Below are 17,681 nucleotides of genomic sequence, written 5' to 3' on the forward strand. Positions count from 1 at the left end.
TTTTAAGCGCCGTGGCTCAAATGAAAAGCAAGTTTTTAAGCATTTCAGACATCAGCAGGTTAAAAATAAGTTTGTCCTGCGGTTAGTGTTATATCAGTCATTCTTTTTATAAGCTCAGTGGTCTTTGGCTGCAGTTTTTAGAATCTCTGGTCGATAGTAACTTTAATGTAAATAATGGTATAAATAGCCCTGGGCCAGGCCTTCTGGCTTTTCTCGTAAAACAGAGGGATATAGAAATGGCTTTCTCCTGTTCGGCCCCTCCTCTTGTTCTAAATTCTAATCCATGTTTGATTTTATTTTGCTTTATTTGTCTCTCCAGAAGAGCTTCTGAATAACTTTGCCCAGCAAGTCGGTGCCTGGAGATTCTGCCTCTATTTTCTGTCGAGCACGAGAAATGACTACGTCATGATGTATAGTTTAACAGTATTTGAGGTGAGCTACCATACCGGACTAACCATTCTCATAACTTTACTTGGGTTGTAGAAACTGAACAGAATCGTGTGTTGGAGGGGAAAACCAAGATATGTCGGACCCTAACAGATTATTCAATTCGTTTCAGTTGAAAACCGTTCATAAGGAAAGCAGAAATGTTTGTGTGTGGATGGTGAAAGCTATAAAATGAAGCATATAAAGCTGTCATTAATTTTAAAAGGAGTTAGTTTCAAGCTCTGTTATGGCTATTTGTGACAGAGAGAGCATTTTATTTTTTTATGTATAATTCTGAGTTAGATACAGTTATATTTTTTTTCAAGCATGAATCAACTTGATCAAAAGGAGATTAAATTAGTCTCCATAGTTGCCTATTTCTCTATTCTCCTGCAATCCTAATATTAATTACTGGCATGAATTGGTAGAGCTTTAATTCCTTCCACGAACGAGAACCCATCTCTTAATTGTAACTAAATACTTTCCCGCTGAATTAAATTAGTAAATAAAAGCAGATTTCCAAGTGGCACATCTTTTTTTAGATTCGGTATTTTTAGCAAGCTAACCTCTATATTTAATACCTTGAATATTAGCTGTAGACCTCAGCAAAGAAGGTTATGTTTCAAAAGATCCTGAATCTGGTTCATAATGATATCTTGTCTGTTTCAGAACCTGATCAATAAGATGTGGCTTGGGGTCCCATCTCAGGATAAAACAGAGATTCGCAGTTGCTTGCCGAAACTTCTTTTAGCTCACCATAAAACTTTGCCTTACTTCATCCGAAATAAACTTTGTAAGGTCATTGTGGATATTGGCCGGCAAGATTGGCCCATGTTTTATCACGACTTCTTCACAAATATTTTACAGGTAAGATTAAAAGCTAACTCTGTTGTTTAAAAACAAAGTCATCTGAAGTGTTGTCCGTTCTTATGCTGGTGCCTTCAAGTCACTTTTGACGCCTGAATTTCAGACGTGATTTGCCATTGCCTGCTTCCTAGGGCTGAGAGAGAGTGACTGGCCTGAAGTCACCCAGCCGGCTTTGTGTCTAAGGTGGCAATTAAATTCATAGTCTCCTGGTTCCTTTCCTGATGTCTCAATCACTGCAGTATAATCCTCACTTACCAGCCATTTGTTCAGCCAACGTTCGAAGTTGTAACAGCACTGAAAAAAGAGACTCATGACAAGTCCTCGAGTTTCCACATCCCAGCACTGGCCATAGTCACATCATCACGATCTGGACATTTGCAGCCATCTTACATTATGATGGTTGCCATGCCCTCCAGTCACACAATCACCATTTTCAACCGACTGGGCTGGCTTCCCACCAGCAGAGTCAATTGTAAGCTGATAGGGAAGATCATAAGTCACCCCGCTAAGTACTTGCGCGTTCCCCCATCTGGCAGTAGCCATCCCTGGTGCCGCCATGCCCGCACTGTACTTTGCCTGCCAACCTGTTTGTGAGCTGCCTAAGGACTCATTTTAAAGACCCGCATTGCTTGCTTAATGGTGGTAATGTGAACTGCTGTTGCTAAGCGATGCAGATATGTGATGTTGTGCTTTACAACTGCATTACTTAGCTACGGAGATTCCAGTCCTAATGACCATCATTAACTGAGAACCGCTTAGACACCAGACTGGCTCTCTATTCTGAATATGTTGACTCTGCAGGTAGCTTTCCAAGGAAAGGATGGATGGATGGATGGATGGATGGATGGATGGTTGGTTGACTGGATGGATGGTTGGTTGGTTGGTTGGATGAATGGATGACTGGATGGATGGATGACTGGATGGATGGATGGATGACTGGATGGATCAATGGATCAATCGATGGACAGATGGGGGGATTATTATTATTATTATTTTTAAAATTTATAAGCCGCCCCACTCCCGAAGAACTCAGTGCGGTTAACAATAAAAACACCATATAACATGACAAAACAAACAATACAATAACATTCATCCAGGGGTCAGGTTTTAAAAACCCCAGGCCTGCTGGAAAAGCCAGGTCTTAAGTAGCTTACGGAAGACCAACAGGGTGGGAGCGGTCCTAATCTCTGGGGGGAGCTGATTCCAAAGCGTGGGCGCCATCACAGAGAAGGCCCTCCTCCGCGGCCCCGCCAAATGGCACTGCTTGGCCGACGGGGCCCAAAGGAGGCCCAGCCTGTGGGATCTAACCGGACGTAGGGCACTATGAGGTAGTAGGCGGTCTCGCAAATAGCCTGGCCCTGAGCCATATAGGGCTTTAAAGGTAATGACCAACACCTTGAATTGGACCCGGAGACCAATAGGCAACCAGTGCAGCTCACGGAGGATAGATGTAACGTGGGTGTATCGAGGAGCACCCACTATCACTCGCGCAGCTGCATTCTGGACCAACTGTAGTCTCTGAATACTTTTCAAGGGTAGCCCCATGTAAAGCGCGTTGCAGTAGTCCAAACGTGAGGTGACAAGGGCGTGAGTGACTGTAAGGAGAGCCTCCCGGTCCAGGGATGGATGAAGGGATGGAGAGATAGACAAATAAAAAGAAAGCTGTTCATGCTAAAAATCCATTCTCTTTTAACAGTTGATCCAGTCCCCAGTGACAACTCCACTTGGACTGATCATGCTGAAGACCACGTCCGAAGAGCTGGCCTGCCCACGGGAGGACCTCAGCATCGCCCGGAAGGAGGAGCTGCGGAAGCTACTCCTGGAGCAGGTTCAGAACGTCCTTGGACTTCTCACAGGTTAGTGAGACAGGAAAACCCAGGTTATATGGCAAGGAGCAGCTGACGAGGGAAGCTGGCAGTGTTGCCTTTAGATGGATGTTGAAGCATCTTTCATTTTATTTATTTACTTATTTGTTAAATTTATTTGCCCCGTCTCGCCATGGGGCTACCCTAGGCCAGGAATCTGTCCGCGGGCATGCCAGCACCCCGGGCCATTCAAACAAGCGAAGCCCCATCCGTGGGATGCAGACAGCATGCAAAACCACCCCCCACCCCCCATGGAAAAAACATTTCTCTACGGAACCAGTCCCTGTTGCCCCAAAGGTTGGGAGCCGCTGCTCTAGGCAGCTTCCAAGAATAAAAAGGAAGGAATGAAAAGAATATAAACAGCAGAATTAAAATAATAGAACCATGAATTAAACAGTGAAAAAAAAATGAGAATACATCAGTAGATAACAAGAAAGATGGACGGGTGGAGAGCCGAGAGCATTCTGGATATCCTAGAATGTTAACGATGTTTGACTCTGTGTGTGATCCAAACCCCTTTTTTTGGCGCAAAATGTTAACTTTTTAGCTGGCCGTAGCCAGTAATAAATACAGTGTAATAGAGGAGAGACTGGTCAAGGAGAAGTCCTTTCCTAGAGCAACTTTAGGACAGCCCTCAACGGTTGTGAGCCCCACAAGGAGCTTGCTTTGGTGCTAATGGTTTCTGATATCAGCCATACTCTTCCCCAAAAGTCAAAGAGACGCCCACCCCCGAACTACCAATATCTAAGGAGCTTGAAATAGGATTTGGGGTCATCCAGTGGCCAAGTAAATGCATTCATGAAGCTCATGAGCAGGAGAGGAACCTCTGGTGATCTTTTCTCTCCTGCAGTTAGAACGTAGGTATGCTACACCTGATTTAGGAATGAAGAGTTTAGTCTTCCATGAGCATAGCTGTTTATAATCATATTCTCCCTGAATTTATCCCACCCCCCTATGAAACCTTCAAAACTAGTGGCCATCCCACTGATGGCAGTAGGTTGCTTAATTTAACTCAGTGTTTCTCAACTTTGACCATTTTAAGGCATGTGGACTTCAACTCCCAGAATTCCACAGCCAGCATTGCTGGCTGTGGAATTCTGAGAGTTGAAGTCCACATGCCTTAAAATGGTCAAGGTTGAGAAACACTAAGTTAACTTATTGTTTCTCAACCATGGCAACTTTAAGGCGTGAAGACTTCAACTCCCAGCAGTACTGGGTGGGAAGTTCTGGGAATTGAAGTCCACACATCTTAAAAGTGCCAAGGTTGACAAACCCCGGTCTAACTACACAAAGTACAAAGAAGTATTTCTTTTTTAATTGCACAGTTTGGATGACTTCGAAATCTAATACTGTAAAAGAAGAGTTTCTAAGCCATTTTTCCACGCTATACAGTATTTTAAATGTTTCTGTTTCTCCATCCACTTCTTTCTTTGTGAAACAAGAACTATGACGGACCTCAGGAGAGTACAAGCAGACACATTTTTTTTAACAGTCCACTGATCAACATCCAAACCTCAAACAATCTCATATTTGTTGCCAACTGTTAATGATCAGTTTTGCCTCTGGGAATCCTGCTGTCTCTTAAGACAGGGCTTTTCAACCTTTTCACCCACTGTACCACTTTTAGGATATGGCAACATCCGAGGACCACCAGTCGCCTAGCAAGGGGTCAAAAACTTGACCAACAAAAAAAAAAAGGAATGAAGTACAGGTAGTCCTCGACTTACAACAGTTCGCTTAATGACTGTTTGAAGTTACAATGGCACTGAAAAAAGTGCTCCCCATGGCACAGCCGAGCAAGACACCTGCCTGCCCGCCCGGCCATGCTCTTCCTCCTGTCCGAGGTTTTCATTGTTGTGAGCATTTCTGTTGAGGATTGGCAGCAGGGGTGGGATGGGGATATTTGGTTCCCCCCCCCCCGTCTGCTGGGTGGTTGCAACAGGTTTTGGTCACTTCACATGACTCTGGGACACTGTGACTGTCATAAATATGAATCAGTTGCCAAGCATCTGAATGTAAATCACAAGACTCTGGAGAGGCTGTAACATTCCAGCTGATCGGCGCTTCTTCTGGGCTCAGCAGAAGTGTCAGGATCAGTGCTGCTTTCCAGCTGATTGGTGCTTCTTCAGGCCTCAGCAGAAGCACCAGGATCAGCGCCGAGCTCCAGCTGGAGCCTGGCGCTGATCCTGGCGCTTCCGCTGAGCCCTGACAGCCCTGCAGCTCCAGCCGTCTCTCGCTTAGGCTTGTGCAGTGCCACCGGTTCAGCTCATTCCTCTCCCCCGCTACCACTTTTCTAGGATGGTCGCGTATCACCTGCCAGGTGCCAATGTACCACAGGTGGTACCCCTACCACTGGTTGAAAAGCCCTACCTTAAGACCTCCCACCCATTTTATTTTTCCTGCTAAGAAAAAGATGTTAGAAACATTCTCCTTCAGCATTCATGTTGGGGGCTTGAAAGAAACAGTCAAGAATCTGATGCTGATTAACAGATAAAGAGACCATGATACCCAGAACACAAGTCCTAAGCGCTTGAGGTTAAAAATGTTCTCAGATTACCCAAATTCCACTGACTTGCTTGGAATAACAAACTTGTAACTTGGAATAACAAACACCGAATAGGCAAAAGGATTTGCAGCAGCTGAGACTTCGCTCTTCTTTCCTGGCAGGAATTTTGGAGAGCATCTGGGATAAATACAGTGTTACGGCAGCCACACCTCCGCCATCTCCAACCTCCCGGGAAAGTGGTAAATCTTGAGTCAGTCTTTGTTTCTCATTCGGTGTCTGTACAGGTAGTCCTCAACTAGCAACCATTGAACAGTGGAAATTCTAGTCCCATTTGTAATTGTAAGTCAAGGTTTACCTGTAATTCATAGTGACACCTACACCTTGGGAGTAAAGTCAGTATCTGGGACTAGGGAAGGAAGACAAGATGGTTTCTGTAAAACAAAACTTGCACGTTGTACAGGAATTGCTACGGCACACCTTATTGTGATGTTGTTCTTCCTTGTTTCTGGAGGAATAACAGTGACTGTTAGAAAGGTTGTGGTGGATTTGTGGTGTATCCCCGGACTTCTGGCCCTTATGGATTAGGGAATGTTTCTCAACTTTGGCAACTTTCAGAGGTGTGCTGGCTGGGGAATTGTGGGAGTTGAAGTCCACACTTCTTAAAGTTGTCAGTGTTGGGAAACATTGCTGTACCCAGGGCTTCCAACCCTGGCCGCTTTAGGACACGTGGACTTCAACTCCCAGAATTCCCTGGAATTCTAAAAATTGAATTCTACAACATCTGACAGTCGCCAAGATTGAGAAACGCTGCATTAGGGAGTCACACTGCGTTTGCTACTTGTCAGAGCAAATTTTTTAAAAACTTCCACCGTCTGACCTCTTTCTCAACAAACAGAGCCGTTCCTCGGGCTAAGACGCCTAAGCCTGGATACAAGAATTCACATTCGTTAAAGCCATCCTAAGAAATTGCAAAGGCTGGCTATTTATCTCATTAGCACAGATTGCTGTGTTCCTTGCACAGAAGCCAGCCCAGGCTGTCAGTTCGTTTAAAAAAGGGGTCCTGCTTGATATTGACTACACAGTTTTAATTAGGGGTGACCAGAAGCTCCCTTCAGAAACACGAGAGGGGTGATGAGTACGCTGGTAACCCCGGAGGTCCTCTTCTCAATGAACAAACTCTCGGGACTGTTTCAAGGGCAAGTCAGCAGGATTTCCTGTCTATTCCACTGGGCTGCTGGGGTAAAAAATCAGATCCAGGTAGCCCTTGACCTATGACTACAATGGACCCTGCCCATTATGGCCACATGTCATGATGTGTGTTAAGTGAGATTGACTCACTTAAATGACCCTCCTCCCATCTTTCTGGTGCGGTCATTAAGTAGCACACAAAGTGCCTCAGGATTAGGGGAAGGCTAGTGCAGGCACCAAGGCACCTGCCCATAGCCTCCCCCTATCCCCTTTTCTCACCTGTGCTCTGCATCCCACCCCTTGGGGTTCTCAAAGCACTTGAGCCTGCTTTGCCCCTCACCGGGTCCCCACAGCCCTTGGGCCATAAGTAGCTTTGTTGGAGGGGTGGTCATAACTTTGCTAACGGTCGCTAAGGGACCATCATAAGTCAGGGACTACCTGCCTATTGTTAGCAAGTCTTAGCCTAACTGAACTTAATCGTGTGTGTTTGTGTGTTCTCTTCCACAGGTGACCTTTTGAGTAGCCTGTTGCAGAGTCCCCGTGCAGCCAAGTTGCTGAACCAGCCAATCCCCGTCCTTGACGCAGAGAGCGAGTACATTTGTTCCCTGGCTTTGGAGTGCCTAGCCCACCTTTTCAGCTGGATCCCGTTGTCGACTAGTATCACCCCTTCCCTCCTCACCACCATCTTCCACTTTGCCCGCTTCGGCTGCGACACCCGCGCCAGGAAGATGTCCTCCCTCAACGGCAGCAGCCAGAACGCCGCCTTGAGCCACGAGCGTGGCCAGCTGGGCGTCCTGGCCATGTCTTGCATCAACGAACTCATGTCCAAGAACTGTGTGCCTGTGGAATTTGAAGAGTACTTACTCCGGATGTTCCAGCAGACCTTCTACCTCCTCCAGAAGATCACCAAGGAGAACAACACCCATTCAGTGAAGAGCCGGCTAGAGCAGCTGGACGAGAGGTAAGACTTCAGCGCCTCAGGCCAGCCGCTTTTCTTGTTACTTCAAGATTACCTTTGCCGATGACTTGTTATGCATGGTGTGTCTAATCGCCTTTTTTCAGAGCCCCAGGATGGAGACGGGAAAACAGCCAGGTAAGTGCGACCCAGGTACGTTGGCTGTGTGGGCGGTCAACTTGGCAGAAACGAGTTTGTGGTGGTCTAGGAGTTGTGTTTCTTCTCCCCTTCAACCCCCCGTTCATTACAGCTTGACTGCAGGTCTGAGGTGGTTCAAGATCTCAGTTGGCCTCCATTCGGTTGTTGCTGAAAGCAGCCGAAGAGACCTGGTGAGGTAAAGGGATGTTTGTTTTCTGGTTGGCATCTTCCTTCGAAAGGAATGGGTGGATGGGTCTGGTTTTGAGGGAGAAGAGGCCTTAGGAATGGGTTGGGTGGTCTCCCGAGGGCTGTGCTAGCTAAGGGCAGTGGGAGATGCCATCAGTGCTTGGACAAAATGAGGGCAGAATTTTAGTGTTTTGTTTTGTTTTTTCTTTTCAAAGCATTGTTGGAACAACTTCAGGTACGTTAGTTGGAATGAATTTTAGCTGCTTGGAAATAAATTACGCAAGGAGCATTCCAAAACCCGATTCTGTTCTTTATTTTTGATTTTCTACTCCTTGTCAGTGCCTTTTTAAAAGAAGTAGAAAGCATCCCTTTGATGAGATTCTGCCTGGATTTTGGGGTTGTTGTTTTTTTTTGTTTTTTTTGTAGACTCCATCCAAAAGCCTCCAGGCTTGTTTTGACAGCAGTTGAGGAAGGACCAAAAAGCATAAAGGGATATTTTAGATTTTGGCAGGCATTATTGAAATGGAGGTTGGTAGGAACAGTTACAGAATGCAGCCCTCGCATTTTACTGCTGATCTGCTGGGCATCCCATCAGCTCTAAGTGGCAGGAAAATTTCTGCCTGCAGTTGAACGTCGCTGGAAGGCTTTCTTTAAAAAAATGAAACAAACCCAAAACTCTTAAAAAGAAGCTGGTATGGACTGTTGTCCTTGAGAGAGATATTTTTCTTTAGTACATATTAATCACTTGAGGACACCAGTCAGAACTTCACAATATTCAGTTCATCTCTTATTAATTCTCCTCTGGACCAGTGTTCCTCAATGTGGGCCGTTTTGAGATCTCTGGATTTCAACTCCCAGAATTCCACAGACAACCATGCTGCTGCTATGGAATTCTGGGAGTTGAAGTTCAGAGATCCTGGAAATTGAAGTCCAGAAACATTGCTCTGGACCTTCTACCTTCTGGACCCATGGCTGGTTGTGGAATTCTGGGAGTTGAAGTCCACACATCTCAAAGCAGCCGAGGTTGAGCAACACCACACTGGACCTTCTAACCGCTGGACTCCTATTTGATCTCTTAATGCCATATTTCTTTTCTAGAATTCTTTCCTACTCCAGAGAAGCTGGGGGGGGGCAGATATTGAGTGAAATACCTGTTAAACCTGGTGGTTGCCCTAGCAACTACAGCTGCCGTGGATTGGCTGAAGGGAGTGCTAAATTGGGAGGAAAAAAAACTTGGATGCCATTAAACCTTTCAAAATCCCTCCATTCTGGCTGACGTCTCCAAGCTGAGACTTTCTTCCACACCTCTCTTGCTTGCTTTGCAAAATCCCACCAATTCTTTCCCTCCTGTTGCCAGCAGCAGCAGTTCCGCTTCACGACCGGTGCAGGTAGGACAGTTCAAAAGCTAGCACACAAACAGCTGATCGTATTATTTGAGTCACCAATGAGTCCTGGGTTAAAGTCGGGCTCCCAGGCAGTGCTAATTTAAGACTGGCTCCCGGTTACGGTTCTTGGGTGAGGCCCAAGAGTATGGCCCACCTGCTAATTGGAGGACTTCAAAACAAGACGGCTGTTAGGATTGCTAGAATGATGTACAGAGAAACATCTGAAAGGTGAAAAAAATTGCAACCAACGCTTTAGGGGGGCCCATCAGCATTTCTTGGCACCCCAAACCTTTTTCATGGGTGATTTTCTTTGCTATTTGGGGGAATGTAAGGGACAAAATGCATGCCTTAAGCTTGGCGGGGGCTTAGGACAAGCACTTTACTCCCTGGAGCTCCCCAAAGGTGTTGGCCCTTCCCATTTTCACAGGTAGTCCTTGAAATCCTGATAGAAGTTGTTTACAGTGTTGCTTTCTTAGAGGTCGAATAAATGCAAATTGATGATCGATTTGTGTCTTGCTTTGGAAGCTGAAAATATGGGAATTGCTAAAAAAAAAAAAGTTCTTCGTTGTAGCGCTCTAAATTCTGTGACTCGACTAAACATAGCTCAAAACATTGAAATTGTATGTTTTGTTTTATCTTTGCGTCTTTACTTTGCCTAACCAGCTTTTCCGAATTAGCGGTTTTTGTAAAGATCTGATAGGCCGTGAGTTCCGCTTACAGATGGGGATCAGACCCAGTGAATGTTTGGAGAGACAGCTTGGTTTTTCATTCTCTCGGCATAGCATTATTTTACAATTGGTTGGCTTTATGAAAGAACACTTTACCCAGTATTGAGAGAATGATTTATATCACAAGTTTTTTTTAACCTTAAAAAGAAGGCTGTTTTCACTCATGCTTCATGTTACAAAATCTAGACCTGTTGGGAATGGATAGTTTCTGAAAATTAGTATCCTGGCTTGCAACCTGCTCTCTTCTCTGTTCAGTGAAGAACAGGAGTCTGCTCCAGGCTGAGGAATTCTGGGAGCTGAAGTCCACAATCATAAAAGGGCCAAGTTTGAAGACCCCTGGTGTAGAAACATCTGCTGGCAGCAAATTCTGTTCAAACGCGAACAGAATTCTTAACTAATCCAGTTTTTCCATCCAATATCAGCAATGGTGAAATGCATGAACCATTAAGGGGGGTCTCATTGTGGAAGCTCTTAGCTTGAACAAGCACGAAAGTTGCTTTTTGACCAGAGTCTTTTTCTGCTGTTTCAGGTAATAATGGAATGAAGGGTTGCCCGCTGTGTAGGTAATAACTGTAGAGCTTTAATTCAGTTGTTAAAATGGACAAACCTGTTACCTTTTCAAACAACAATCCAGTGGATTTTAATTCCTTCTTCTTTGGTTGCTCCTTAGCAGTGTCCCCCATTTGCTGACTCGGGCTCCTTCCCCTCTCTCTTGCAGCTACATAGAGAAGTTTACTGACTTCCTACGCCTTTTTGTGAGCGTCCACTTAAGAAGGATCGAGTCGTATTCGCAGTTCCCGGTGGTGGAATTTCTCGCGCTGCTGTTCAAGTACACATTTCATCAGGTACGGGTTTAAAGCGGGCAGCTGGGTTCCCGTGTCGCAGTTCCCCTGCCTTGCCTAAATGCAAAACTTATTTTCTGTGTATTTTGGTTCAGCAGTTCTGCATGGTGGGAAATCCGATTGGTTTTTACCGTTTTAATGACTAACCTTGCATTTCGAAATAGCGCCCGTCTTGGGTTGTGGATTGTCCCCTGCAAAACCTGTATGCATGTTTTGCTATCTTGGCTAGCTATGTACAGGTAGTCCTCAACTTACAACAGTTCCTTTAAGGACTGGTCCAGGTTCAGTCGGAATCTGCTCCTTAAAAGAAAACCAGATCTCTCAATAGAAGGGGAAGGCTTGTTTTTTTTTTTTATTTTATGGAATGACTTACAAATGTATCTGTTCACCAGTTGTGGGGCTAAACAGCCTGTTTTTTTGTTGTGCCTGTTTCAGCCCACCCATGAAGGTTACTTTTCCTGCTTAGACATCTGGGCTCTCTTTTTGGACTATTTGACCAGTAAAATCAAGAATCGCTTGGCAGATAAAGAAGCAGTACTCAACAGGTGAGCCACACAGAGTTTGCTGCTCAGGTTGGGCACCAAACAAAAGACATGCCTTGATTAACCTGACTCGTTGTTTTGTCCGTCTCCCTTGAAGAGTTCAAGGTCTCTGCAGCGATGCTCAGAACTGTGAAAATCTACCCAGCTTTGGTATTAATGCCAACGGTGTATTCTCACGGAATCTCTTCCATTGCTCCGTGGCACCCATCTTGCCTTCAGACATATTCTGGGACTACAGGTAGTCCTCAACTTAACAACAGTTCATTTAGTGACCGTTCTGAGTTGCAACGTCATGGAAAAAAAGGGACTTACGACCATTTTTCACATTTCCAACCGTTGCAGCATCCCGATGGTCATGGGATCAAAATTGGACCTTGGCAGCTGACTCATGAAGGTTGCCGTGTCCCAAGGTGACGTGGTCCTCTTTAGTGACCTTATGACCAGCACAGCCAATGGGGGAAGCCGGATTCACTTCACAAGTGGGTTACTAACTTATCAAGTGCAGTGATTCGCTTAACAGCAGTGGCAAGAAAAGTTGTAAAATGAGACATTTAACAAATGTCTCACTTGACAAGAGAAATTGGGAGCTCAGTTGTGGTCATACGCAGTGGTGGGATTCAGCTGGTTCACACCAGTTCGGCAGAACCGGTAGCTAATTTTTGAACCAGTTGTTCACCTATTTGAATCCCACCACTCCTTCCTTCCTTCCTTCCTTCCTTCCTTCCTTCCTTCCTTCCTTCCTTCCTTCCTTCCTTCCTTCCTTCCTTCCTTCCTTCCTTCCTTCCTTCCTTCCTTCCTTCCTTTGGTGGGATTCAGCTGGTTCGCACCACTTCGGCAGAACCGGTAGCTAGTTTTTTGTTGCTCAGGCCCAGAACGGTCATCCGGAAGCGGCATTCACGCAGAGAACCGCTTGTTCACCTATTTGAATCCCACCACTGGTCGTATGTCATGCTGTTTTCTTGGGAAAGAGCAAAGGAACCATAGTCAATGCATGAGGAATCACGGAATATGGAATTATGAGCTGTTTCACTTGAAACCCTTAGTAGGAGGCAGTCTGGAATGCACAGGCTCTTAAATACATATTAAATGTCCAATAGGCGCATCCTCCAGTCCTCCCTGTCATACGTTTGAGAACAAAAAAGCTAATGTTTATGGGAAGACAATGTTGTGGTCTGGCTCATTAAGAATGGAGCAATTCTTAACTCTTTCCATCAGAGTTTATGGCTTGGAATAGAGTGAACGGGGAGCCAGCCAGCACAGCTGTCCCTATAATAGCAAGGCCTGGAGAAGCAGAATAAGATTGCACTATTCTTTGTGAAAGGGCCGCGTTTCTTTCCCTGTGGCTCTTTCTGCAATCCTTGGAACAGGAAATGGAGAGTGTAGATGTAAACGGGAGTGCGTTTGGAACTCCGGGCCAGCCTTTGAGACTTCTGCTTAGCATAGCCTAACCTGCTTTGTCTGTTCAGGAGAAGAGTGTCGTATTCACATGATCCGCGGGACACTCAGGCTGCCGGTTGCCTTGCTCACCTCCCTGCCTGCCTGGTATTCCTCTATAATCCGAGTCACATCAGTATCCTATTCAGATGTTGCTTGTCTCCTATGAGAAGGGAGGAGCAGCCAGATCAGGCTTTGGTGCTAGTTTCTGTAGGACAAATATCTGAAAGAGAAAACGATCAGGTCTGTCTCCCGTCTCATCTACAAGTAATTTTAAGATCTCTTCCCTTCCCCCCCCCCTTTGTTAGTTTGCTTCTGGCAGCAAACTAGCTGATTAATATATTACTCCAATGTTAGTTTCCACCTTTTGCGAAACAGGCCCAAAGAATTTATATCATGTTTATATCAGATGAAGGAGAAAAATCACAAACAGGTAAGTCGTCATGACCACGGGGGACTGAACGGTCTATTGCTAAGCAATGCGGTTTGGTTTAATGAGTTGCGCCCGATTCTGTGACCTTTTTTACTGCAGTCACTAAGCGAATCCGGCATCCCCCATTGACTTTGCTTGTTGGAGGCCAGCTGGGAAGGTTGCAAATGATGATCAGATGATCCCGGGAGAGTGCAACCATCGTAAAAATATCCCGATTGCCAAGGGCCTGAATTTTGGTCATGTGACTGGGGATGTACGATGGTCATAAGTGTGAGGACCGATCAAAGCTCACTTTTGGGGAGGGCTGTTGTAACTTTGGTCATGATGTCGAGAGCTACCTGTATTTCTTTTCATTTGAAAGAAGGATGGGGCAGAAAATAGTTCTTGCAATTTTGCTAAGTCACTTCCAGGCAATTCATCTCAGTTAGATCTACGAGTATGCTGATTTTTTTTTTTAAAAAAAAAATTGCAACGAGGTTTAATTTGTGGGAAAACTGGTTATCTTCTAAATATGCAGTTAGTAACCACCTTATTTCTAGGAAATAATCCTCCCCAGGCCGTACTGCAAATCTGAGAAATGTAATTTACCCTAAACCAGTCGCACTGAAATGTGTGGGATTTATGTTTCATATTCCTTAATCTGCAACTGGGGAAGGGCAAGTGCTTTTTTTTCAGAAAAAAGAATTTTCTAGTGCAGGGGTCTCCAACCCCCGGGCTTTGGAGCAGTACCGGGCCGTGGCATGCCAGCAACTGGTCTGCACAAACAAGGAAAGCTCCATCCCTAGGATGCAGGCAGCACACAAGACCAGATCCCTTCCGGTCCACGGAAAAACCTCTCTCCATGGAACCGGTCCCTGGTGCCCCAAAGGTTGGGGACCTCTCCCCTAGTGGGAGCAGTTTTATCCAAACCGTGCAAGGAAAAATGGGCAAATAAATTTCCATGGGCAAATTTATGCAGATTTCCGCATATCAACCAGCAGAAACGTTAAGCAAATTTGCTTTTTAGTTATGCCTCATTTGCAGTCTGGGGGAAGAAGGAAAGCACTGCAGAATCTCTCAAAACTCTGATTTCTCTTGGTTTTGAGAAGTCACCAAACTTGCCTTCAAAGCTTCCAATCACTGAGAAAGATTTTTTTTTTTTTAAGGCTACAGTTCTCTAATGGTTTCCAGGGGTCTGGTGTCATCAGGGGATGAATCTCAATAAATTGGGGACTTCTCTGCCTTGCAAAATTCACACCTAGCCATGGGTCAACCTTGCCTGCACACAATGCCTTGAGGAAATAAATCCCTTGATTCAGTTCATTAACGAAATATGCTTGTGGAAGAGAGTTTGGAACAGGTCTTGGTGATTTCCTTTTTCAGCAGGGCCAGCTGGAGCACTTCCTTGCAACACACGAGGCCACGTGCTTTTTCTTTCTTCCTGCCACTTCCTCATTTTGGACCCTTTCCCTTTCCTCCAGGTACGAGGATGCTTTGGTTTTGCTGCTGACCGAAGTACTAAACCGAATACAGTTCAGATACAACCAGGCCCAGTTGGAAGAGCTGGACGATGAGACGCTGGACGATGACGTAAGAAACGGAGGTGGCAGGCGGGAGCCTATAGGCTGAATTCTCCCAGCATTCCCTCCCGACAGCAACCTATTTGCAACTTTCAAAGGGCGGCCCAAAGTTGCTGTTTCCAACGGCAACTGGACTTGCTTTGTTTTTCCTTGAAGACGTTTCGCTTCTCATCCAAGAAGCTTCTTCAGTCAAACTAAAAAACTGAAGAAGCTTCTTGGATGAGAAGCGAAACATCTCCAAAGAAAAACAAAGCAAGTCCAGTTGCCGTTGGAAAAAGCATCTTTGGGACAACCAGGGCCTGGATGCCTCATTTGGAGGATATCAGATTATGTACCAGGTCTAAACAAAATCAGCATTAGGGGATTTTAAAGGCAGTTTAGATTTCAAACTGGTGTTAGGCTGGGTTTGGACAGGCCTGGATTCAAGATTCCCCCGGACAGTGGAGCTTATCAAGAGACATTGAATTATCCCTTTTTTCTTTTCGGTTGCCATGTTGTGAGACCAAAAGTGTAGGAGGACACCCATTCTCAGAATAAAGGCAATGACATATATATGCAATAGAGAACAATGCAAATAACATTCTGTGAAAGAATCTCCAACTCCAAGGATCTAACTCCTGTTGTGCTTGAGGGAAATGAGATAAAATGGACCCTTCCACTTCAGATTATAACGCCATTTTCAAACCATCCACCATGCTGAAAATATTTCCCGTGATTTGGAAACCAGCACGGACAGATTCGGACCTTTCTCCTTGAAGCGGTTTTGACTTCATAATATAAGGGCTTTCTCTCCCCCTGTTCCAATAAGATTCCATGTTTAAAGTTAAGAACCTTACTTGAAGGAAATAAAAATGGCTGATTATGTCTTTGTTTTTACCCCCTGAACAGCAACAGACCGAATGGCAGCGGTATCTCCTTCAGAGCTTAGAGGTTGTGGCTAAAGTTATGGAGCTTTTGCCAACTCACGCCTTCTCCACCCTGGTAAGTGAACAGAGTGAATGTCATAAAACAGTGGCGGCGAACCTATGGCACGGGTGCCAGAGGCGGCACTCAGAGCCCTTTCTGTGGGCACGTGCGCCGTCGCCCCAGTCCTAGGCCTTCAGCTGGGTTTTATAAAACCTTTTCACTTTAGGCCTCCGCCGTCATGTACAAAAAAAAAAGGTTCAATCAATCAATCAATTTCAACTTCTCGCAGGAAAAAAAAAGATCTTGCAAAGTTGGAATTGATTGATTGAACTTTTTAGTCCCACCCAGTCTGCCGTTACCACTGCATCCATGCCCACCCAACGGGCCACGCCCACCCAATGGGCCACACCCACCCGGCACCCAATGATGCATAAGTGGGTTTGGGGTTGCAGTTGGGGCACTCAGTCTCTAAAAGGTTCGCCATCACTGCCATAAAAGAATAAGAGTTGAGAGGGATCTTAAGAGGTCATCCACTCCTATTCCCTGCCTTGTGCAGGATCCACTAGAGCATTGCTTCTCAACCTCGGCAACTTTAAAGCGTGTGGACTTCAATTCCCAGAATTCTTCAGCCAGCATGTTTCACGCTTCAGAGGTAGGACCTGGCCTGCCTTTTGGTGTAGCCTGGAAAGTCCTGTTTATGCTATTTGGGAGAAGAGTTAACTAGAGGGTTATTTGAAAACAGGAGTAGGTAAAAGAAGTTATGCTAAATAGGACAGGCTAACATCCTAGTTAATCCTTCCTTGGCTCCCACTATTTTGCCCTTGCCCTGAGCACTCTCCTGAGTACAATATTGCTCATTGCTTTGCCCCGATTCGTTTAATTTTACTCAGTGTTTTTCAGCCTTGGGGACTTTTAAGACGGGTGGACTTCAATTCCCAGAATTCCCCAGCTAGCTACGGGGAGCCCACACCTCTTAAAAGTCCCCAAGGTTGAGAAACGCTCAGTCTAGCTAGAAGTTTAATGATTTTCCCCACCTCCCTGTGGAAAGCATTGCGCCGAAAAGTTAAATCTGGTGCCTAAAATGAGGTGGTGAGAATCAAGCCAGAGTAGTTGGCAAACTTTTATAGAGAGAAGATTTGAGGGAAATTCTAACCTCGGAACCCAAATAGATAAGAGTAGCTTCATTTCTAGGCCTCTGCAGAACTCTCGAGTGTTCCTACTGGTTTACTACTTACTGCACTAGAAGTGATATCACCAGTTTGTGATGTTCTCCTTCCTTATTCACGATATGGTCACATGGTTTGGTTTTGGTTTTTTTTTTGCAGCATGCTTGGTTTTTTGTTTTAAAAAAAGCTTTTTGAATCTCGTGTCCCTCTCCCAATAACATTGGAAACATGTGATTAGCCACCGTGTAGACAATAAAAGCGGCTTCAGAAATGAAAGCCGCTCTGTGTTTCTACCTATTAGTGGACGGATGGATCTTTGCAGGCTCATGTCACATCCTGTTGAGTAATAGGGCATTTATTTCCAAATAGCTCGAGTGGTCGAACAAAAAAGAAACAGGCCACGTTTGTTTTCGGTAACTTCTGCAGAGTGTTTCTGCAATGTGATTTTGTTTCTTTTCCCATTTGCTACACAAGGGTAACTTCCTCGTGTTATTTTATTAAGGGAGTGAAGGTGGCTATTATGTCCGTCCTAATCTTTGAGTCCATTCTAGAGCT

General features: G+C 45.2%; 1 protein-coding gene across 3 annotated transcripts in view; it reads left to right on the top strand.

Annotated features, from left to right (window-relative positions):
- Positions 1-17,681, top strand: part of XPO6 (exportin 6) — a 53,465-nt gene that overhangs the window by 11,482 nt on the left and 24,302 nt on the right. For 2 of the 3 annotated variants that reach the window (XM_039349908.1, XM_039349909.1), the window contains exons 3-11: positions 320-432; positions 1,096-1,293; positions 2,990-3,149; positions 5,826-5,903; positions 7,360-7,813; positions 10,963-11,089; positions 11,522-11,631; positions 14,956-15,064; positions 15,943-16,035. In XM_039349908.1, the coding sequence (XP_039205842.1) occupies positions 320-432; positions 1,096-1,293; positions 2,990-3,149; positions 5,826-5,903; positions 7,360-7,813; positions 10,963-11,089; positions 11,522-11,631; positions 14,956-15,064; positions 15,943-16,035 (1,442 nt within the window). The remainder of the gene's footprint in view (positions 1-319; positions 433-1,095; positions 1,294-2,989; positions 3,150-5,825; positions 5,904-7,359; positions 7,814-10,962; positions 11,090-11,521; positions 11,632-14,955; positions 15,065-15,942; positions 16,036-17,681) is intronic. The other variant, XM_039349910.1, reaches the window with a different exon arrangement.

The sequence above is a fragment of the Crotalus tigris genome, unplaced genomic scaffold (assembly GCF_016545835.1).
Source record: "Crotalus tigris isolate CLP2741 ecotype Arizona unplaced genomic scaffold, ASM1654583v1 scf7180000018301.7375997, whole genome shotgun sequence".
Classification (NCBI taxonomy): domain Eukaryota; kingdom Metazoa; phylum Chordata; class Lepidosauria; order Squamata; family Viperidae; genus Crotalus; species Crotalus tigris.